This window comes from Ruditapes philippinarum, unplaced genomic scaffold (assembly GCF_026571515.1).
Source record: "Ruditapes philippinarum isolate M1 unplaced genomic scaffold, ASM2657151v2 ctg469_1_1_1_1, whole genome shotgun sequence".
In the NCBI taxonomy this organism is placed as follows: domain Eukaryota; kingdom Metazoa; phylum Mollusca; class Bivalvia; order Venerida; family Veneridae; genus Ruditapes; species Ruditapes philippinarum.
The window spans coordinates 145,164-169,320 of record NW_026865399.1 but is presented as its reverse complement, the minus strand read 5'-3'; the positions used below and the strand labels follow the sequence as shown (position 1 = coordinate 169,320).

At 34.2% G+C, this 24,157-nt stretch overlaps 1 protein-coding gene across 1 annotated transcript; it reads right to left on the bottom strand.

Moving 5' to 3' along the window:
• Positions 1–899: 899 nt before the first annotated feature.
• Positions 900–20,774, bottom strand: LOC132728860 (isobutyryl-CoA dehydrogenase, mitochondrial-like). The gene is made up of 11 exons (XM_060714548.1): positions 20,484–20,774; positions 18,434–18,534; positions 15,502–15,671; positions 14,764–14,873; positions 9,092–9,168; positions 7,870–8,007; positions 7,029–7,164; positions 5,646–5,743; positions 4,895–5,047; positions 3,306–3,408; positions 900–1,054 (listed from the first exon to the last, which is right to left on the bottom strand). Exons 1-11 carry the CDS (start codon positions 20,596–20,598, stop codon positions 984–986), a joined length of 1,272 nt encoding a protein of 423 aa, XP_060570531.1. The 5' UTR covers positions 20,599–20,774; the 3' UTR covers positions 900–983.
• Between the last annotated feature and the right edge of the window lie 3,383 nt (positions 20,775–24,157).

Here is a 24,157-nt window from a genome sequence, read left to right as displayed (position 1 = left end):
AACAAAAAAACATTTATATAGTAGAGGTATAACAATCAGTAAATTACAAATGTTTTAATCATGTTTTACTGACCAAAAAATATTAATTTATATCAGTTATTTTCTTTAGTTTTTGTCAAAGAGTTATTAAAAGAACAAAGAATGTGTTTGGTAAACAAAAACCATATAAGCAATGTATTTCACCATATAAGCAACATTTTCCCCCCACAAGTACAAGTATATATGGAATGATGGATATTTATCCAATAATGTAGTTAGACTGATAGACAGTTCAATAAGTATATGCCAGGGGGCATAAAAAGGCATTTTAATCGAGTAAAGTAAGGAAAACACAAGTGTGATAATTATGAGGATTCCCACCCCCATTTTCCCCAATCTTGGCATACAGGAAGTACATGTAACTTGCTGAGAAAACTTAGCTGTTACAAAAACACTAGTGCCTATGGGAATATAACTGAAATACTACCTGCATTTCAAATCATACCAACATAATACTGATAAAACACCTCAGCTTTATGTTCAGCACCAGTATGTCCTGGAAAGAACCACAAACATTTTTCACTTTTAAAGAAATTAACCTGCCTTAGTGGTCCGGACAAACATTAAAAATAGAAATAATTAAAGAACCATAAATCTGACAAAAATCATAGAACTGGAAAATGCCGATGATATGCACAACTAGACTTGATAGCTGATCATTCCTGTAAAGTTTGGATGAAACTGCACCAGTATTTTCGAGGTGTAGTCCAGACAAGTTTTTTTACTTTGTTAAGGCGATACAGTCTATAGTAATTCAGGTATAATGACTATTATTCAGTGACTTTATCACACAAACAGGAAGGCTGCCTCTATTATAAACTAGATTTTAAACTCTGAAAACAACAAAAATAAAACAGTAATTGTCAAAAACAATACTTTATTTCAGCCATTTACTGATTGTATAAAGAAAATTAACACACTTTAAAATATCACACTTGATGTAATCAGGAGTATTTTCTTGGGCCATCTGTGAGAATATCCCGGGAAACCAGCATTCGCATCACCTCATTTGTTCCTACAAAAAGTATAATAAACATTTGAGCCGCGTCACAACAAAACCAACATAGTGCGTTTGCGACAAGCATGGATCCAGACCAGCCTTCGCATCCACGCAGTCTGATCAGGATCCATGCTGTTTGCTATCAGCTTCTCTACTTGTTATAGGGTTTGTAAGCGAACAGCATGGATCCTGATCAGACTGCGGATGCGCAGGCTGGTCAGGATCCATGCTGGTCGCAAACCCATTATGTTGGTTTTGTCATGACGCGGCTCAATTTAGATATTTATACAGCCTATCTTCAGCCTATCTTCATAACTTGCAACTCTTTTACCTGTGGAATTTGTGTTTTGGATTTGACCAGCTTTGAATTTCAAACTTTAGATATTTCAATACCAAAATAAATGAGGGCTCCTAGAGAAATCACCTGAGATCCACTGCTAGAAAAGGTCATGATTCTTTGATGCAAAAATATGTGAATTAGTCATATAATTCCGGGCCTGGCCATTTCTTACCCCAGGGACATGATTCATTAAACTTTTGAATAAGTCAAATGGGCAATGCTACATGCCAAATCTCTAAGCCCCTAAGGATAAACAAATTTTGACCCTGACTGTAGGGGCCATGAAGATGAGTAATTTTAAGCTGATGATACATACAAAGAATCTGAGCTTTGGAACTGTATTTTTCCTTTTCATGAGAATGTTATTCAAGTATGTTCTTATATTTATGCTTTGTAAAAAAAGTGATCACTATAGCGCAAGGCCAGTTTTTTACCCCTGGGGCATAATTTATATCCGTTATATAAAGGTCCTCTACACAAATCTTATGCAAATCTACTTACAAGTATTTCACAGAAGATTTAAATGTTTGTTTCCAGACACAACCATCAATGCACTTATGTAAAAATTCATACGATGACTTTATAATAAAAAGTTTGACCTTGACCTTTAAGGTCGGAACCTGATTCATGCAGGGTACGCATCATCATTATGTCCAACACATTTATGCATAATAATTTTCAAATCCATCTAGGAATGATAGAATTGTTGACAGGACACCAACATAAGTGTACTTATACCAAAATTCAGATTATGAATGAATTTTTTAAATACATGTGTGACCTTGACCTTTGAGCATGGGACCTGATGCGGGACACACTGTTATTATATCCCACACATTTATGCATTTATTAAATAAGATTGGAAATATAATAAGATGGGAAATATATGTGGTGCCATGGTTAGAAAAAAATGCTAACTGTTGAAACGGCAACGTAATACCCGTGTTAAACGTTTAACCGACAAATACTAATAAAACCCTTAGATTTTCAACATATCAACTTTGTTTCTTTATTACAAGATATGCCATTTTGTTCATATTTTGTTGTGCAATACATATCTGAATATGGAATAACTATTTTCCACTAGCGTCAAACTGTATTCAATCAGATCGGAAAAAATACATTGTTGAGTACAACTAAAATACAAACAATTGTCATATCTTGTCATAAAAAAATGCTAAGGTAATTTTTGAATCGATTTAACTTTTCCGTCCTTTAGTCAAATGCGAACCTTGGTTACTGGTTATTGAATTTTCTAACCGGTTTATAGCTAAAAACCGACCGTACCCATTTAAACGGATAAACATGAAACCCCTAAATTTAATAAAAAACAAAGATGAGGAATAGAATGAGAAGATGAAGTATATAATAAGACACAGAATAGAATAAGATGAGGCAAAATATAAGAAAAAAGTGAGCAACAGCATATATTTAGGAAAATACATTTGCTGTTAATATATATTGAGGAATAGAACAAGTTGACAAAGATAAAGTAGGTGATTCCGAGTCAGCTTCTTTGACTAACCTCAGTCAGTCACCGAGGCAAAAACAAAGTTAAAGCAGCACGCCTCCAGATTCATTCTAATTTTCAAATGTATTTGAATGTGTTATATTGTGAAGTAACGAAAAGGAAGCAATTTACACATTATCATTGGCACTTTCAAACCTCCCAAATTATCAAAAAGTTGTCAGAATATGCATAAATAGCCTTTACTGTGTTAGTAACGCAGTAGAAATATAGTTGTAAATACTGAAATATCAGTCATTAATCGCACATAATATGTAAAATATTACTTGAATCTTGAAACTTTTTACTTTTCCTTACATCTTAGTACATTTTTCTCAAGTTTGAATTTATTGAAATATTTTATCTCATCTGATCTGGAGGCATGTAGCTTTAAAACATCCATATACTAAACAACCTACCTTCTAGGATCTGATGTACCCTACAATCTCTCATATATTGTTGTACAGCATAATCCTTTAAATAGCCATAACCACCATGTATTTGTATTGCCTGGTTACATATCTGTAAAAACAACATAAGATACATATGTATAAATGTTAAACAAAAAACAGGACAGTACATCCAATATATATATATATATATATATATATAATATATATATAATATATATATTATATAATATATATATATATATATATATAAAATGAAACAAACAAACAAACAAAAGAAAATAAGATCATACAACAAGAGCTGTCCGTAAGACCTCGCGCGCAACTTGCCTGGATGATGATGGTCACTTACATGCATTTTAAATTTTTGAAGTCACCTTAAAGATTTTAGGAAACGTTTAAAATCTTAGTACATTTTTCTTAAGTTTGATTTTCTTGAAATGTTTTTGACTCATTTGGAGGCATGCAGCTTTAAAGTATCCATGTATTGAAGACCATTAATACCTAATGCAGTTAGCAACTAAAATGTAAACAATTTCATTTGTAGAGAAGTATTTTATCGTCTCTGATTAAAGGGAGACTATCCAAAAAAAAATTAAGAAATAATGGTGGATTTTCAAATGTGTATTGTTAATTGTTACAGAGTCAATATCCCACAAGAACATCAAGAACATAATGTTTCGGCATCAATGACCCTTAAGTACCAGAATATGACACCACTGCAGAGAACTGGAATGTCACAACAATAACAACAACAAAAACCCACCGGTTTGTGTAAGTCAATCTAATAATAAATAAAAGCTGTACATGAAAATTGCAGCAAGGTTTTATCAATATGGTTTGACACTTGTAACTGCCACACATGCTTCCTCCTACTGATATTATCCAAACTTCAAACATGGTATCAAATGACTTCTTTGTTACAAATAAGTTTGGAATAAAACTTATACCCAAAAATTGTTACCACTATACCAAAGCAGCCTTCAACTTTTCTTTAGGTTAAATATGTTACTTTATGATCAATCAACAGTTTTGAAGAAGGCTTAACAGTGATATGGTGCACTTATTAAACAACCTCTTGTGTTAATATTTTACCTATTATATTTGTATCTTTACGGAAGTGTGTGGTTCTACTCAGGTTCCCTTTGTGCCTAAAAAATTTTCCCTAATGGCCCCCAGGCCCCTTTTGCAGCCCGTAAAGCGGAATTACATTGCCCCTTTGTGTTGGGGTTTACATAAAAAACCCTTCAAACCATACTGGTATGTATCTAATGTATTGTAATAAAGAATATCAAAGGGCCAAAGTAAAGGAAGCTTAAAATGTAGGAAGAGGTGATTAAGTAACAAGGTAATTGATCCTTACAGTAAAACATGCCTTATATGGGAAATATTTTGACATGGCACAAAAATCCAGTTTAATCTAAACACTCATCTGAAGTGAAATAATTTTCCCCTTATTCATTTAAAAAAACATCTGCAGTGAATATAGTAAACCATGGAAAAAGAGCCTTAAGAAAACGTTTTTATCAATGCATTTTCCAGTAGCAAAATATCTTTGCCATTGAAAATAGTTTGCCATCGGGCAAAAAGTCACTTACATTAAAACATTCATCTGTAGCGAAGTATTTTGCCATGGAACAAAGAGCAACTTTCTCCGGCCAGTCTTCTTCTAACGCTTTAGTTGCCTGTCTAACCATGTTCCGTGATACTACAAGCTTTGTTGCCATTTCTGCCAGCAGAAATTGCAAATACTGAAATAGTAATACATGTTTGAGCCATTCAGAAGCAATTAAGTAATGTACCTTGCAAATGATATTAATACTGTAACACAAAATGTAACAAAAACATAACCTATTATCAGTTAGTATAGTTAAATCATATTCAATTTTATCATTTACAGTTTGAATATTTGAAACAAAAAAATATTTTCTTTTGTATGAACAACATGAGTTTGCAAATGACAAATCTGTCTCAAGTATGTTACCCTTAACTTGCTGAACTTGTTCAGCTTCCATTTTTCGGACAGTCCATTAAAATACTATTCATGATATCAAGATGGAAGCAGGTTTGTAAAGAGTCTACTCAGACAACATGAATATGCAGGCTGGCCTGGCTCTATAATCATAGCAAATGTTTATCACTTTGGGTTTCAGCAGATGAAGGGTTAATAAATATAAAAAAAATCATAACAATCTGACCTGGAAAATCAAGGTCACTTTAGGGGGGTCAAGGTCATATTTGAATAAATTAATATATATTTGATGTCTTGTTTCCCAGTATGAAGACACTTATTTTTAAAATGAAGATGTAACATGTTCAACCCATAGGTAAAAGTTAACTCAATCTTACCTGAAAGTTTTCTAAGGTTTGTCCAAATTGTTTTCTAACTTTAAGATAATCCCTACTTAATTCTACACAGGCTTGTGCTGCCCCTAATGAACATGATGCTGAAAAATACAACCATATTATACATATTATTACACGATTATTTATTGATGACATAAATGTATTTACATGTGATAATTTGAATCTATATTCACCATGTACAGTCCATTACACAGGAATGTGAAAATAAGGCAGCACACAACACTAAATGTAGCCACAGTGGACGATTTCTTTGAAAGTGTAAATATTCTCGACATAAATGACTGTTTGAGTTCAAAATGCATTTTCAGCATCAGATTTGGTTTTGTAACATCTAATATAAACTCTGGCAAAATAGGGCTAGTAATAAACTGTTCAGGCAGATAGTGTCAAGAACACTGTTTTACTGCATACAGTGCATTTCAACTGCAGGCTCGGAAGTATCAAGACATTTTTCAAGGGGGTCCATACTTCCATCTGTAGCAAAAAATCTACAAGGCCAAGCATCTGTTTCTTTGTGATATTTTGCATGTTTAGGGAGTTGCCAAGATTTTTTAAGCTTTTACTATATGCATATAGGGAAAGTCAATGACCCCCTTGGGTGGGGCCAGTTTTGACCCCAAGTCTTTTATTTGAACAAATTTGATAGACACTCACTAGAAGATGTTTCATGCCAAATATCTAAGCTCTACCTCTTTGGGTTTTTTAAAAGAAGATATTTTAAGTTTTTCTATCGGTTGCCATGGCAACCAGAGTTCTGCATGGAATTATATTCTTTGAACAATTTTTAAAGGTGACCACCAAAGGAACATTCCTGTGAAGTTTGAATGAAATTGGCTTAGTGGTTTATGAGGAGATGTCATTTAAAGTAAAAGTTTACGGACGGACGACAGACAGACGCCGGACGAAAAGCGATCACAAAAGCTCACCCTGTCACTTTGTGACAGGTGAGCTAATAAAGAAGTAACAGTAAAAAATTGTATTTTTTAACGAAAATTCGAAGTTCAAGGGGAGATAAATCTGACAATATTGGTGCTAGAGTTATGAACCTTGTCACATATGATATGGTTGATGATAAGGAACAGATATTTGATGTTTTGAAGTCGATGCCTTAAGGCCTTAAGAAATGAAAAAGTTATAGTGAAAAATATTTTACTGCACCAAAACTTTAATCTGAAATCTGGATGCAGACGCCGAAGTGGTCGCCGACGCCGGGGCGAGTAAGACAGCTCTCCATATACCTCGTATAGTCAAGCTAAAAATTAACCATGTGTGACACCAACATCTGGGGAAGTTCAATAGCTCTTCCTATTCTCTGTATAGTCATGCAATAAAAAATGTGTTTTAAGTGATAATGAGAATCCTTACCTATATTAATTCTGCCGCCATTTAGACCTCTCATTGCTATTTTAAACCCGTCACCTGGCTGCCCTATAACATTTGTTGTAGGTACTCGACAATCTTCAAATATCACTGCCCTTGTTGGCTGAGAATTCCAACCTACCTAAAATCATTATCATTAAATTTTATCATTTCATAATTACTTTTTTCACCTTTAAAGCAAGGTGTTTTAAAACTCTAATTAGTTTATTGTCTTTTAAAATAAAACATAAATAATATGCTCTTTAAACACTAGAATGTCGCAACAATATTTACTCCTGCATATATCAGACTGGATTTACTAATGTTTGAAGTGATGCTGTAACATGTCATATTACATCACAAAGTTACTAGACTGGACATTCCTCTCTGTAGCAAGTGAAAGAACTTAGTATATTACAATAGTATCTATAAGAACTATGATCTTTTTTTTTTCCAAAAAAATGTCAAACACCTATTTTTTGGGAACCTAGACATGATCATCATGCCAGAAGACTGCTACCTGGGTGTTTGTTTGTTCGTTTGATAGGGTTTAACTTCACACCGACACAGTATAGGTCATATGGCGATGTTCCAGCTTTTATGGTAGAGGAAGACCTCAGATGCCCTTCTGTGAATTATTTCAGGCACAAACAGGTATTTCCTGGGTGTCATAACCAGTAATTGCAATAGTGTGGAATGTTTATCTCAAGATAGAATATACCACAGGTAGAACTTGTACCAACAATCTCCAGATTTAAAGTTTAATACCCAAACAACTTTTTTTCCTTCTAATGATCATTTACAACAATACTAATTCATTTTTTTTGCTGAACAATATTAAATCAACCTTTCTCTCTTTCTTGCCAAAATCTAGACCGTGTGTGCCCTTCTCCACTAGAAGACAGGAAATACCTTTGGGACCTTTCTCTCCTGTTCTACACATGACTACATATACATCCGTTTCTCCACCTCCACTGATGAACATCTATAAAATAACATTCATTCTATCAAGTTATAGGTTTTCCTACCTTTAAAATAAATCATTTACAATAAATACAAGGTGTATACAGGAATAATCATATTTCTTTTTAGAAAATAGACCATCTTTAAATTTATATTAATGCCAGAAAACTTCTGTTATCATTTAAGATGTTTGACTTGCATTACATCGTATTTATTTTAAATTTTTATAACATATATTTTTGCATTATCTCACAAATTTTCTGAGAGACCGTGAAAAGTTTGTTAAAAAGTACAACAATACATTGAAAATCAGAAATTTTTTTTCATAAAAGTTACAGCTGTTGAAGACACTTTTCATTTAATACAAATAATACTGAATTTGCTTGCTGTCTATTAATAATCTAAAATATTTCAAGAACAAAATGTTCAAAACAAGCAACCACTAGTACATAATTTGTTTGTTTTTCTGAGGTTTTCTTTACGCCAATTTTTAACACATTTTTGGTCATATCTTCGCGGTCTATCAACCTCACGACATTTCCTGGATAACTTACAAAATAATTACAAATTTCTCCGCATGTGACTGACTAATATCCCACTTGATTTCTGAATCAGTGGTGATAGAAAAATGAGCCTTGTCACGACAAAACCAACGTAATGCGTTTGCGACCAGCATGGATCCAGACCAGCCTGCGCATCCGGGCAGTCTGATCAGGATCCATGCTGTTCGCTTACAAACCCTATTACAAGTAGAGAAACTAGCAAACAGCATGGATGCTGATCAGACTGCGCAGGCTGGTCTGGATCCATGCTGGTCGCAAACGCATTACGTTGGTTTTGTCGTGACAAGGCTCAAATGTCAACTAGACTCAGTGTCTGAAATCATATCGTCACGCATAAATTACGTCATGTCCGAGAATCAAACCATTGACCTTGGATGACTTATCCTATGCTCTCACAATTGAGCTCAGGGGGCGGACCACTTGTACTCTGTTCCTACTGGCAGATGTGCAGGTAGAAGTGACTTTATTGGTGACATAGCTCTGCAATCATCATCACCAGCATACAAACTGTTGAGAATTTAGAAACAATAAAGTGTCCCCCACCTTTGATCCATTCAGTATGTAATGATCTCCTTCTCTTCTAGCAGACAAAGATAAATTGGCAGCATCACTTCCAAAATCTGCACAAACATAACATATACACTTTCAAGTGTGCTAAAATAATGCATATATACTTTCAAGTGAACTAAAATAATACATATATACTTTCAAGTGTGTTAAGAATAATACATATATACTTTCAAGTGAACTAAAATAATACATTATACTTTCAAGTGAACTAAAACTAGAACTATCACTAAATGTGATTAATACCCCCGCAAGACAGCTTCGGAAATGAGGATGTTACTAGTAACAGAATACCTTGTAAAACAATTGAAATACAGTTATATGGTTGTGGGCAATTAAAGATAGTTGTGGTTCTTGTATGTTGCATTTCCTTTCAATGTGGTTGGCCATTGATGAAGTTTTATTGAATTACTCTGAAATAAGTCCAGAAAGACAAGGAAAGGGAACAAAGGGCAATAACTCTATAAATACTGAAGATGGAGTTATGGTTACTGTACACTGCACTTTCTCTCATTGCAGTTGACCATTGTATGAAGTTGTATTGAATTCCAACTACAAGTTTTCAAGTTATGCACAGGAAAAAAAATAAAGGGCAATAACTGTATTTAGTCCAATTAGAATTATGGTTCTCGTGCACTGCACTTCATCTCACTGTCCTTGACCATTGTATAAAGTTTCATTGAATTCCAATCATTAATTTTCAAGTTATGCACTGGACAATATAAAGTAACAAAGGGCAAAAACTTTTAAATGAGTCCAGAAAGAGTTATGATTTCTGTACACTGTGCTTCCTCTCAATATACTTGACCATTGTATGAAATAGTATTGAATTCCAACTAGTAGTTTTCAAGTTATGCTCTGGATAGGAAAAAAGCAATGGAAAAGTATCAAAGGGCAGTAACTCTGTAATTAGTCAAGATAGAGTTATGGTTCTTGTGCACTGCACTTCCTCTCAATGTGCTTGACCATTGTATGAAATTATATTGAATTCTTCAAGTTATGTTCCGGACAAAAGAAAGCAATGAAAAAGTAACAAAGGGCAATAACTCTATAATTACTCTGGCCAGAGTTATAGTTTTTGTGCACTGCACTTACTCTTATTGTGCTTGATCATTGTATGAAGCTTTTTTGAACTCCAATCAGTAGTTTTCAGTTATGCTCTGGACAAGGAAAAGTATCAAAGGGCAATAACTTTGTAATTTGTCAAAATGGTGTTATGGTTCTTGTGCACTGCACTTCCTCTTACAGTGCTTGACCATTGTATGATGTTATATTGAATTCCAACCTAGGTCTTCAAGTTATGGTCCGGACAAAAGAAAGCAATGGAAAAGTAACAAAGGGCAATAACTCTGTAATTACTTATAGAGTTATGGTTCTTGTGCACTGCACTTCCCCTTATTGTGCTTGACAATTGTATGAAGTTGTTTTGAATTCCAACCAGTAGTTTTCAAGTTATGCTCTGGACTAGGAAAAGTATCAAAGGGCAGTAACTCTGTAATTAGTCAAGATAGAGTTATGGTTCTTGTGCACTGCACTTCCTCTCAATGTGCTTGACCATTGTATGAAATTATATTGAATTCTTCAAGTTATGTTCCGGACAAAAGAAAGCAATGAAAAAGTAACAAAGGGCAATAACTCTGTAATTACTTTAGATAGAGTTATGGTTCTTGTGCACTGCACTTCCCCTTATTGTGCTTGACAATTGTATGAAGTTGTTTTGAATTCCAACCAGTAGTTTTCAAGTTATGCTCCGGACAAGGAAAAGTAACAAAGGGCAATAACTCTCTATTAGACAAGATGGAGTTATGGTTCTTGTGCACTGCACTTCCTCTCAATGTGCTTGACCATTGTATGAAGTTATATTGACTTCAAACCATTAGTTTTCAAGTTATGCTCCGGACAAGGAAAATGCAACGGACCGCTGGACCGACCAACCGACCACCGGGTGACTCCTATATACCCGCCAAACTTCGTTTTTGGGGGTATAATAATACATTATACTTTCAAGTGAACTAAAATAATACATATATACTTTCAAGTGAACTAATAATGCATGTAGTACATATATACTTTCAAGTGAACTAAAATAATACATATATATACTTTCAAGTGTGCTAGAAATAGTACATTTATACTTTCAAGTGAACTAAAAATAATGCATATAAACTTTCAAGTGAACAAAAATAGTACATTTATACTTTCAAGTGAACTAAAATAATACATACGAGGTATGTTCAAAAAGTTCGTGGACTTTTGCTGTCATTTTTTACTTGGTTCATAAAAACACTCTTAGTGGATATGAATCGTAAGCGTGTCTTTATTTCTATAAGTAAGATTTACTTTTATTGTAAACTTATATTTCCTTTACGAGTTATGTGCACTTTAATAACCATGGCAACGCAACATCGGCGCACGCCAAAATGTTCGTATATTGTTAAAATATAAACAAATGTTGAAACAAACTGAATGATTGTTTTATGAAGTAAAGTACCAGTAATCATCAACTAATATTTAAATGACATAAATCTGAAATTTGACGTCGTTTGGACGTTGAATAGCTGAACAACCAGGTTTTGAGTAGCAGTAGACAGACGGGTTAGTTGGGAAGTATAAAGCCCGTTTAAAAACTAGAAATTCGCTCTTTCGGAATTTTTTACCAATAAATGTAGGATACTCCTTCATATTTTTATTATGTGATTAAATTAACAAAAAACAATGATTTGGCGAGCAAGTCTATTGGTTTCAGGTCGCGCAAGTATTTGCAAATACGGCAAATACATGCTTACAGACAGAAAGGGCGACGGAGATTTTTTAGCGGCAAACTGTTGGGACGTTTGTAACGTCAATTGCAAAAGATCTACAGAAGTCCAGACAGTATGAAAGGTTTGCGAGATGTCCAACATTTTTTAATTTCTGCATCGGGTCTATGGATTCAATTCTGACAAAACAATTTAATTTAATTAAAATAATATTTTATTTCATTCATCAGGATATATGCGTATCTACAATAAATAATTTTTATTTGTATTACGTGTGTTTACCCTGGTCTGTTTTATAATTAATGCTAGCCGGTGTTTGGTAGATTTACCGCATAGAATAATTGTCAGTTGGTAAAATATTTTTCTTTATCATTGATAATTATATTGTTTAAAGATCGGACGAGGGTGGTTTGAAGTTGATACTATAAATCAACAATTGATTTAACTTAATAACACTGTCCGTTAAGTGTCGAAATTACTCAAAAATCCCGATAAAGAGCGGAAAGTATGCGGCACTCGGACCTTTATACGGAGAATGGAGCAAAAAGATTACCACTTTATAACTTGGGTCATCATCACAACCAGAAAAATGGTTCTGGTATATGATCCGCAGTTATTGAACACTAAAAAGAGTACTTTCAGAAACAATGACGCTGGTAAAATGTTTCATTTATATTGCGACGTCACGAACGTCATTTTGTTTCATCATCAGCGTGCGCCGGATTGTGCACCCCTTGTGATTTGTAACTGTCAAAGAATTGTTATCTGTAAACATATTGTATTGATTTTTTCACTGTTTATTAAGGACATATTTTCATATATGTCTCTTGTAAAATCATATACGCAAATTAAAAGATGTGAACAGTACAGCCGCAGTCCACGAACTTTTTGAACAGCCCTCGTATATACTTTCAAGTGTGCTAAAAATAATACATATATACTTTCAAGTGTGCTAAAAATAAAACATATACTTTCAAGTGTGCTAAAAATAAAACATATATACCTTCAAGTGAACTAAAAATAATACAAATATTCTCTCAAGTGAGCTAAAAATCATATATAGACTAATACTTATTTTTAGATAACCAATCACTTATAACAACTGATTTGACAATGTCCTGCTCATGAAAATTACATGTTTATATGAGTTAATCCATTCACAGAAATTTTGTAAAAAAAAAAAGCCCTCAGGTGCCCTGACATGCAGGATTCAGACACATTTAGAAATATCTGTTTTTAACCTTCCATATGTTACCTGGACAGCTTTCTCATTAGAAAAATCTAAAACCTTCATAACATTCAAACCAAAAGCAGTGAGGGGCATGTTATTCAAAAGGCAATTATTCTGTCAAAATCTATGTCAGAGTTACATGCCTTGGTAACAAAGTCATCAAAAACACATACATGTAATTATAATAACTTAATTTTATGTTACATGCAAAACTTTAACCAAGAACTTTTTAAGCTCTCAAAGGCCATATTTCCCTCACATCCATGTCAGAGTAATGGTCCTAGGATAGTAACCTCCAATTATTATCCTGAAGACATATATTAAGTATACCTTAAATAGTTTTGGTGATTAATATTGCATACCAAAAATTTAGCAAGGAAACTTTCAAGCTCACAAAGGGCCTGTTATTCTGTCAAAATTGATGCTAGAGTAATAGATACAAGAAGTTACACTAAAACCTTACTCTGATACCCCATTGAGTAGTATAGCCCTACAATTCTTCAAACTATCAAGCTAAAACAATGCTTGTGTAATGTATGGTGTAACTGAATATCAGTTTAAATCAAGCACTAGGGTGTCAAGAAAATACATTGTCAAAATGAAAAAGAAGAAATAACATCAGCTCCTTTGCACTTTTCTTCTTCTCTTTCCTTCACTATAAATACTCCTACAGTTTATTTGGTTGGGGTGAACTGCTTTGTTATATAGAGTGTCTGTTTGTTTTTACAATCATTTCAAATACCGAAACATTTATGTTAAATTATATGCAATCTCATTAAAATCATATCCAAACTGTCGCTCCACTATCCTTTGCTTCGTAGCAAAGAGTTACAGAGCGAAAATGATGATCTTATTTTAATGAGATTGCATTGTATGTTACTATAAATACATACATGCCATAATTTTTAGACTCATTTCCGGGACACTTTTCATTTGGAGGTGGGGCACTGATCAGCAAACGTATTTTTTTTAAAATTTACATAGTGGCATACAACCTATATTACCGGTATTTACAATTTGCAAATTAATGACACCATAAACAAAAGACAGAATGTTAATAATTATTAAAAGTTTTTCTATCTTTTTTTAAGTATTTAGGCATCGTTAATTCAATCAGTCACAGAATATAATAAAGCTATGTTAAGTAATGACAATTAGCCATGTCATTTACCTGAAACATTCGCTGAATCTTGTAGAGTTCATCACCTCATATTTAGCGGTAATTTTCAAGGTGTTTGACCATTAATAACTGCCGCCAGGCGGATTAAATTTATTCTGGCCAGTTGTTAATTACAGTGTATGACACCTTCGCTCAGGAAGCCACAGGGAGTAAACAATTAATCTTTTAATTGATCAAAATTATTGCCGATAATTGTTTGTTGGAAGGGGCACGTAGATATACCAATCAAAGGATTAGTGTCATCATTGCAATGCTGTTAGGGGATAATCGTTCGTTATTAGCGTTCTAGACTAGTTTATTAAAACTTGACAATAAAATTATATAAAAATGTAAAATTTCTTGCTTCAAAGTAGATTATTTTAGATTTTTTTTTAACCGGGAAATAAATCATCTTCGTGACACCTCCGGGACAGACACCTTATTTCCGGGACTGTCCCGGACATCCGGGAAGTTATGGCATGTATGATAAATAGCTTACTTGGTTCAGTTAGACAATATGAGGCTAAAGCTTCCATGGTAGCCAGTTTAGGTATCCATTCACTTTTCTGAGTATCATTACCAAATTCGTCTATCATCCATGCACACATACTGAAATAAACATCCCATAAGAATGATAAAAGGTGTAACTGACAGATAATCTGATACAGTACAATTTTCAAACAAGAACTGCCCGTAAAACAGCCCAAACTAAACTATTCTGAGTGCTCAATAGTAAGAAAAGGGGCATAACTCGAGTAATTGGACCTTTGTGCATCATGTTAGATGACCATAAAGAACAAGTGTTTGAAATTTTAACCCATTCCTTTAAGAAATTTTGCCAACTTGCTCCCAAAAACTTAACCAAAGTATGATGAAATAATGCCAATAACTCTGTTTTGTACTGGTTTCATATCAGGAAATACTTACATCTTACATGTACTTTATCACTGGCAACTGCTCCCTGCCTTTATTTTCACACAGATTAATTAGACATATTCAAAGGCTTCAGTCTGTGAGAAGGTAACAATAAGTTAAATTGGGGAGCGGTGGTCCATTGGTTAAGGTGTCTGCCTCTCAACCCAGGGATCATGGGTTCAAGCACTAATTGGGTCACAATCATGCTTCTTCATATGACACCAGTACTGGTTGATTCCAGGAAGCAGACTCAAAAGTGATTTATATAAGTTTCAAGAACTTTCTTCACAATCAAGTTAAATAAATATGTTTAAACCAATACTTGTGAATACTGATGTAGGCAGTGGTGCTAACACAACCCTGAGATAAAGCTTCAAAAATGAGCGAAGCATCTGTCCGACCCAGTCCAGTCCCACCGAACTCTTCACTACAATAAATAGCACCAAATCCAATACTGCCTGCCTTCTTCATTACATCCACTGGAAAGGTTTCCTGTAAAAACAAAACAAGGATCCATCACATCTTATGTGAAATATGACATCATTTAGATAGGTAATTTACATATTTAAATAAACTTAATTGGTATGTTAGAAAACAAGATGTATTCACATACCCCAATACCATATACATCCATTTTGAAAATCTGAACTTGACAACCAAGGTCATCTCAAAATGTCAAGATAAAAATAGATTCAGCTACTGCCTGCAGGCTAAGGGTTAATAAAGTAAAACATTTTGAAATTTGCATTTTCTTATTAATAATGGAGCAATGACTGTTTATTTTTATCTGCTTCAATGACCGGTATTTTATTATGTCTTTAAACTGACATCTAAGATATCTTAAATGGTCTACAGCAATTTCTTATTCATTTTAACATCATATGGAATTCAATGTCATTTACTTACATGTATTTATTACAATTGGCATTTCATACATTAATATCAGTAAAATGAAATGAAACAAGAATTTGAACAAGGATTTTTTTCACCTCTATAATATGAAAATGCAGGTGCCCCTCTTTTTTTATAAGAAACAAATTTGTGCACCTTCACAATGAACTGAATGCTTTTTTATCAACAAATTGAAATAAAGTATATACACGAGCTGACATGGCATAGAACTATAAAGGCCTACTACTACATTTATTTGATTTTATTTAGCAATACTGTATGTAAACAACAAAGTTAATTATTATTATATATACAGACAATTAAAACATGGACAGGTGTTTTCATACATACTAATTACTGTGTACATGTACAACATTTAAAGTGACATGATGCCCATCTAAAGGTGAGAGTGAGTGAACATGTGAGAGTCCAAAATCCAAATAGATTTTCATTTTGCCATAAATCCTTCTGATTTAATAATTAACTTCGCATAAACACTAAATAACCCCCGTATCCAAACGAAATTTCTGTAAATATCATTTAGAATTTACCTGTAACGTTCAGTTTATAAAAAGAGTGGGGCAGTCTTTTTATATTTTAGGCAGATTTTAAATTTTACCCTAAACATTTTCCAATATAAACTATTTGTCAAACACCATTTAAATTGTCAATCTTTTGAAATGTTAAGTCAATTTAGCTCATCTTGACTATGAAAATATGAGCATAATGTCACTTTAATAAACTATAGATTATAACATACAGGAATGTATATTCCATATAATTAACTAAATATTACAGCTCAAAACTAAACAAGAATTCTTCATTACTAGACACTATTGTATTAGCTATCTACAATAGTGCTGGGGCGAGTATCCGAGTACTCGGATAATCACCAATCAAAATGAAAAATCAAGTACAAATATTCGTCAGTCCAGGGATCGTGGATTGCAATCTTATTTGTTTATCATACATTCGCTGTTTCTTACACTTTAAATGTAAAAAAAATCAATTTGTGTATAATTATGCGACGTTTACCTAAATACAATTTGCTCATTAAAGACAGGAATTAAACAAACATGTACCATGATGCTGAGCTGGGAAGTCATTTGTTTCGAAAAAGAAATCACTATCTTTATTGAGCGCTTGTTTTTAAAAGTAAATAAATAAATAATTTTAGTCGCTTGTATAGATCTATAATTAAGTGACATGTTTTCAGAACTAATGTTCATGTTTTTATGGGTGTCTTGATAACAATAGATTCGTGGTTCGATTTGTATATCACAAGTGCTGAATTGTGAATCAGATCGGATTGTCACTTATCCGACGATCCACACCCCTAATCTACAATCAACAGAGTTCATCGACAATTACATGTACAAGTATATGTTAATATTATTACTCAGTTAACAAAATAGTTAAGTAGGTTTTTATATGCCTTGAGCTGACTTTATTGTTATATTCTGTATTTCAAACAAGCTTATCCCTACATACAAACATTAAAAATAGCCTTGGTAACATGCATGATGTTTGTCTTTGACAAAAGTATTCCAGCATCAGCATCATAGCATGAATTTATCATAAATTGTTAAAATTTTTTGATATAAGCGAATTTAAAAACCAAATGGATGAAACGATTACTGCAGATAAAATTGCTACAAAGAACAAAGTGGAAAATTAGGAACTCATTCAAAATCTTAATAAAAATAATGTTTTATGTACAAGTTTGAATGTTATTAAAGATCCCATAGTTTGATCTTCTCTCATTAAAATTTAGAATAAGCGCTCAATAATTAGAAACAGAAACCAGACGGTATTGAAATATACCAGCTGATGATAGATTTTGCAAATGCTGCACATTACATGATATTGAAACCGAAGAAAACTAAATGTTGAGATGTCATAATGGTAAATGGTTTGTATCCCAGAATAAGATGGACAAAAACCCACATTTGTCAAATCTGTGTCTTTATGAGTTTAAAGCGGCCTTCAGCTTTCAGAAATAGAGGGGTTTCCTTATTGTTTACATATGGCAAGTTTCATTTCCCACCTTAATTCTTAATGAAACAATTTATCTAAAAATAACAAATTTAACCTTTAGAAAAGCTCACTTTAACCTGTTACTGCAATATGGTGACATTATATTGACCTAGAGTTAAAAATTAAGTCTGTAGCAGGATAATTTAACTTCTAATTGGATATTTGTTGTTTTTTTTTCAATCATTAATTTTAATGATAAGTTATTTCTAAAATTTAAGTCATTACATTAAAGTCATGATCATGTGACTTCTTTAAAATATTTATAGTCAATATATAAACTTCTCTTCTGTTTATCTGATTTCTTTCAAACACATAATAAATCGTACCTCTTGATCCCATTTTGCCATATTTGGTTGTAACTCATTTCTGGCAAAGTCTGTAGCAAGACCCTGTATCTGCTTCTGCTCTTCATTTAAGCCAAGTGATGCTGAAATTTGTATACAGTCTTAAAATTATGTTTGTTTTCATGCATGCATACATAGTTATATTGAATTTAAGGATAAACTCAAAACTAATTTTATCTGAAAGATATACAGTTGATTTCACACTAAACTTCCCACCCTTGTGCACTTCTAGTGCACTAGAGCTGAACTAGAAGTGCACACCGTGTGCACTTCTATTGCACTAGACCATATGACCAGGCTGGCCAGGGAAGGTGACACCTAAATGGTTTATTGGATAATTGTATATCAAGTGACAGGGACATCTATTGTTAAGCTGCTGTAAGAAAAAAAAACTTTGGGAATATATGGCCTATTCATGAAAATTATTCTTGGCCTGGGATTCATCAGGCGTTGGCACTGTGACAGGCTAGATAGTCATATGATATTGATAAATGACCATAAACTTTGTATAATCAAAAATACAAAAAAAAAACATAATGGTTTAAATGCATATTAGATATTAATGTCTCTAAAGCGGAAATTTGTATATTTATCCATTTATCCACATTTGTTGCCACTCTGCATAAAAATATATAACTTAAGAGGCAATTCCTCATGTTCAATATTGAAAAAAAATATTAATTCATTGATATTAAAACAATCCATACACTCTGATATTATGTTTTTCCGCCATGAAATGCTTGCATACTAGTTTTACAGATATAAATAATTAAATTTTTTCCATGACATCATGGAGCTAAATATAAGTTTATATATCTGTGCATGAAATAAATAAAATTGATAACTTTATTTAAGATTTCTATATTGAAAATTTAATGTATAGAATGCTTTTATACAAGAGGACAGACTCTCAAGTCATGCTGTGTATTGGTATTTTTCTGAGAGCGACTGTTTTCATTGAGTCCCGTTTTCTTATACTGCTGGTCTCCTGCTGATAAGGGGTCTCAGGGTTAATAACAAAAATGCAGATGTATACAATATTTATTTAAAATTTCCTGTTATTTTTTTCCAAAATACATGTAAGACATCTAAAATAAATGACTATTATTTTTGTATAATCAAATGTAAAGAAATAATTATCAGAATGGCATAAACGCATGTTAGATTTTATTGTCATTAATGTCTTTGAAGTGGAATTTTCTAATCTTATTATAAAAAACTGGTTTAAAATCAATATCAGTGGAAAGACATCATATCAATATTTATCCACATTTCTTGCAATTCTGTATTAAAATCATCTTTTAGTTTCTGAAGTGGGAAATGATATTTTTTTTATTATAGATTTGACAAATTTACCTTGTCAGTTTTAACACATTTAGAAGATAATATATATTTTAAAGAAAATATTTAAATAAATGATTATAAAACTTTTGCAACTTCCGTTTCACTTTAATGCAGATCTGTACCTCTATCACTCTACACAAGGTCTGATCGGGGCGAGTAGGACAGCTCTCCATATACTTCATATAGTCGAGCTAAAATAAACAATTACAACCCCACATTGTACACCAAATGTCATGGTGAGAAAAATTTGCACCCTGACCCCCTGAGTAGGGACTTTAACCCGGAACCCTGAGGATACCGTTCCGCAACTCTAACAACAGAGATACCCGACTGCACTAAGCAGTTCAATACAATGATAAAAATATACAGTCTACCTTCTACCAGTCTTTTGGATATTATCAGCTGATTATGCTATCACAAGTGCTTGTAATGGTCTGTGTCTGCAAGTACCACAGACATATCTCCATCATGCCAGTACAGATTGTTTAATCTTAAAATATCAAAGGGATAATTCACTCTTCGAGATCCCTAATGTAGCACTTAATATTCTTAAGGTATCTGGGGTTACATAGTCATATATAAACAGTGATAAATATCGATATATGTATCCGAAATTATGACAGAATCCGAAATCTACAACATTTTCGAGGTCAATAATTATGAAACAAGAAACTATGACAATACTTACGGTCAATACAGCTACCCGCAACCCAACTTTCACTGATGTAACGTCGGCTACATTTTAAAACTGAGTGCGTTTTCTTCAGAAAATTACTAAATTTGGCAAAATTTTGACAAGCCATTACAATCTCTCCTTTTTTACTGAAGAGCTTTAAATTTGGCGGGACTTTTAATTTATTACCATTTCAGTGGAGATGACTTATCAGACACGCGGGAGTCAGACAGTGACCCCCACCTTGCTCAGTCTTTGTTAAAAATTCTAAGTAACTTAAAACTTTTTAAGACAAGTAGTGCATCTAGTTGTCTCGTTTGATTCCATTTCCACGCGAATAAAAAATATCCTATTTACCTATAAATCTATCTCAATAATCTTATGATAAAAGTTTTTTTTATTTGTTTGGAAATTGTTTTTTTAACAGGATGCGCTCCGGACCATCCAGGCAAAGTCCAGGTGAAGCTACGATTCATGCCGGTGCTTCCCCGGTCGTTCCCGGATGACGCCGGAAGAACCCCGGTTGACCCAGGCAGAGGGTAATGTAACGATTCGCCACAGTTAAATAACGATTCGCCACAGTTAAATAACGATTCGCCTATTGTATAGGCAGAGCACCGGTCGATCTAGGCAGAGCCCCGGCAGAGCCCAGGACGACCCAGGCAGAGTCCCGGTAGAACTCCGGTGGATTGAAAACGCGCAAAAATAATTACATTGATACATAGCTCTAGGATATTTGTTTAGTTCAGTGTAAAGCCTCGGTCTCACTTACTCCCGGCAGAGCCCAGGACCATCCCGGTAAGTTTCCGGGATGATCCGGGACGATCCGGGATGAAATTATTGTTGCGGTCACACTTACCCCGGCAGCACTACGGTAGTTCCCTACTAACCACCCAGGATGCGCTCCGGATCATCGAGGCAGAGCCCAGGTGAAGCTACGGTTCATGCCGGTGCTTCCCCGGTCGTTCCCGGATGACGCCGGAAGAGCCCCGGTTGACCCAGGCAGAACCCCGGTCGATCCAGGCAGAGTCCCGGCAGAGCCCAGGACGATCCAGGCAGAGCCCCGGTAGAACCCCGGTGGATTGAAAACGCCCGAAAATGATAACATTGATACATAATTTTTTATTTAATATAATATCTGTTGTTCCAGAATAGTAATTCATGATGATTTTCTGAAAAATCCTTATGCCATACTGGATAGAAGGGAAATGGGAAGGCTTTTAATACAAACAAGTGCAATCATCGCAAATTGTCGTTATTCTTTTGAAATGATCCGGGCTTTGCCGGGGCTCTACCGGGATCAATCATAGCTCTACCTTTATCCCCCGGGGGCTCTGCCTGTAGTTACCGGGGCTCTGCCGGCATACCGGGGCTCTACCGTAGCTCTACCGGCTATATCATACCTCGGATCATCCCCGGTTTGTGCCGGCAGAGCTACGGTGCTTTCCCGGTATAACCCCGGTCGTTCCCGGCAGAGCTAAGGATGAAGCCGGCAAAGCTATACCTTCCCGGATCATCCCGGACCACCCCAGTAATATTAAATATTTTATTCCATCCGGGGTCGAATGCCGGATGTTCCGGATCATCCCGGATCATCTAGGACGTTGCCGGCAGAGTTACGGATGTACCCCGGTTGTATCCAGGTCGTTCCCGGATCACCCCGGACGTCTACCGGGGCTCTGCTGGGATGTAAGTGAGACTGTAGCTTAAGATCGGAATATATTTCATCGAGTGAGCACCAAAAGGTATATTTAAATTATTGAAAATATGAACTTTTGGTGTTCACAATTAAGGTGAAATATATTTCGATCTTACACTAAACTTAACAAATTTTCTTTTTATTATATGCAAAGAAACGTTTTAAAAGGACATTAAACTTAATACTGAATGAAAAGCGCGCCAAATAATAATAAAACGTGACGTCATTTACGACGTCACGTCATTAAGTTAGTACCCAGTACTATGTTTTATTTAATATTATATCTGTTGTTTCAGAACAGTAATTCATGATGATTTTCTGAAAAATCCTTATGCAAGACTGGATAAAAAGGAAACTGGAAGGGTTTTAATAGAAACAAGTGAAATCATCGCAAATTGTCGTGATTCTTTTGAAATGAACCGGGTTTTGTCGGGGCTCTACCGGGGTCAACCGTAGCTCCATCGTCATCTTCCGGGGCTCTGCCGGCATCCTTTGGGGCTCTGCCGGCATTCACCGGGGCTCTGCCCCGGCCTTCTATGCCGGGATGTAAGTGAGACTGTAGCTTTACGAAGCACAAAAGTGTGCTAATTCTAAAGATTGAGATATAGATCTGAACTTTTAGTGTAAAATTTTGATCAATGCTAGAGCTGCACATGCAAGTAACAATAAATTCATTAAAGATATATAATGGAAATGAATCCTGTGTATGTGTTAACAGAAATACATTTGTAAACTTGTTATCACTATTTCAAAGAATACAGAAACAATACAGGATATGGTCTGTTACAGGGTATATTTCTTGTGTTACGATTCATTTGAAATACTGCAATCCTATTTGACAACACTAAGGATATTATATATGATATAACACTTGGTTTTCAGTCCTGTTATTGTAAAATATATCGTGTGATAATCATAAAATCGTTTATTACCAAGTATTGACGTTGTTAAATAACCGGTCATGTTTGTCCTTTCAATTTCTGAAATTGTTTGAGTCAAGAAAGTAATTTCCGTAATTAAATTATCAATGAATGGTTACACGAACTTCAAAATAATCGATCTGTCAGTTACGACCTTTCTGTTGTTAAAACTAATTTGAGCCGCGTCATGACAAAACCAACATAATGGGTTTGCGACCAGCATGGATCCAGACCAGCCTGCGCATCCGCGCAGTCTGATCAGGATCCATGCTGTTCGCTATCAGTTTCTCTACTTGTTATAGGGTCTGTAAGCGAACAGCATGGATCCTGATCAGACTGCGCGGATGCACAGGCTGGTCTGAATCCATGCTGGTCGCAAACCCAATATGTTGGTTTTGTCGTGACACGGCTCATTATGTTACTTGTAAGAACAGGCTACGATTTCAAATTTAAACATTTCAAAGTTTATTTTTATATTAAATTTGAATGTTTATAATGATTGTATGTTGTTATATTAGTATTGTCACGGATTTAAATTACATGTCAATTAAAGTCTGTGGTATTGTTAAAGTACAATTCTGCATTGAATGATATTGACTGAAATTTTACCACCCTGTGTGAAATATAATAAAAAAGTACATGGACTTTAAACCCGTAAATTTATGGAACTGAACAAAAAGTAAAAAGCCATAACGATCAGTATATAGCCAAGCTTGCCTGCACATCCGTGAAGTCTGGCCAGACACTGTTTGTAGCTCATTTCTTCCCTATTTTTATATTTAAAGACATTAAACTTTGAATGGACTATTCCAAATTCAAAGTAGGGCAAATCTATTATACAAATTCAGCAGGTTTAGTGTTGATAAAAATTAATATTACACATTTGTTCCTTACGAATACGACGTCTGCTTGAACTATAAACAATCTTGTAAATATTAGACAAAGAAATCACAAGATTCACGACAAATTAACCACAGCATTTTCCCCCCTATGTATAGTAAATATATAAGAAATGCAATGTTTTATTGGTGATCTTTGCTCACTTAAGTAAACAATTTATCTTTTATTAT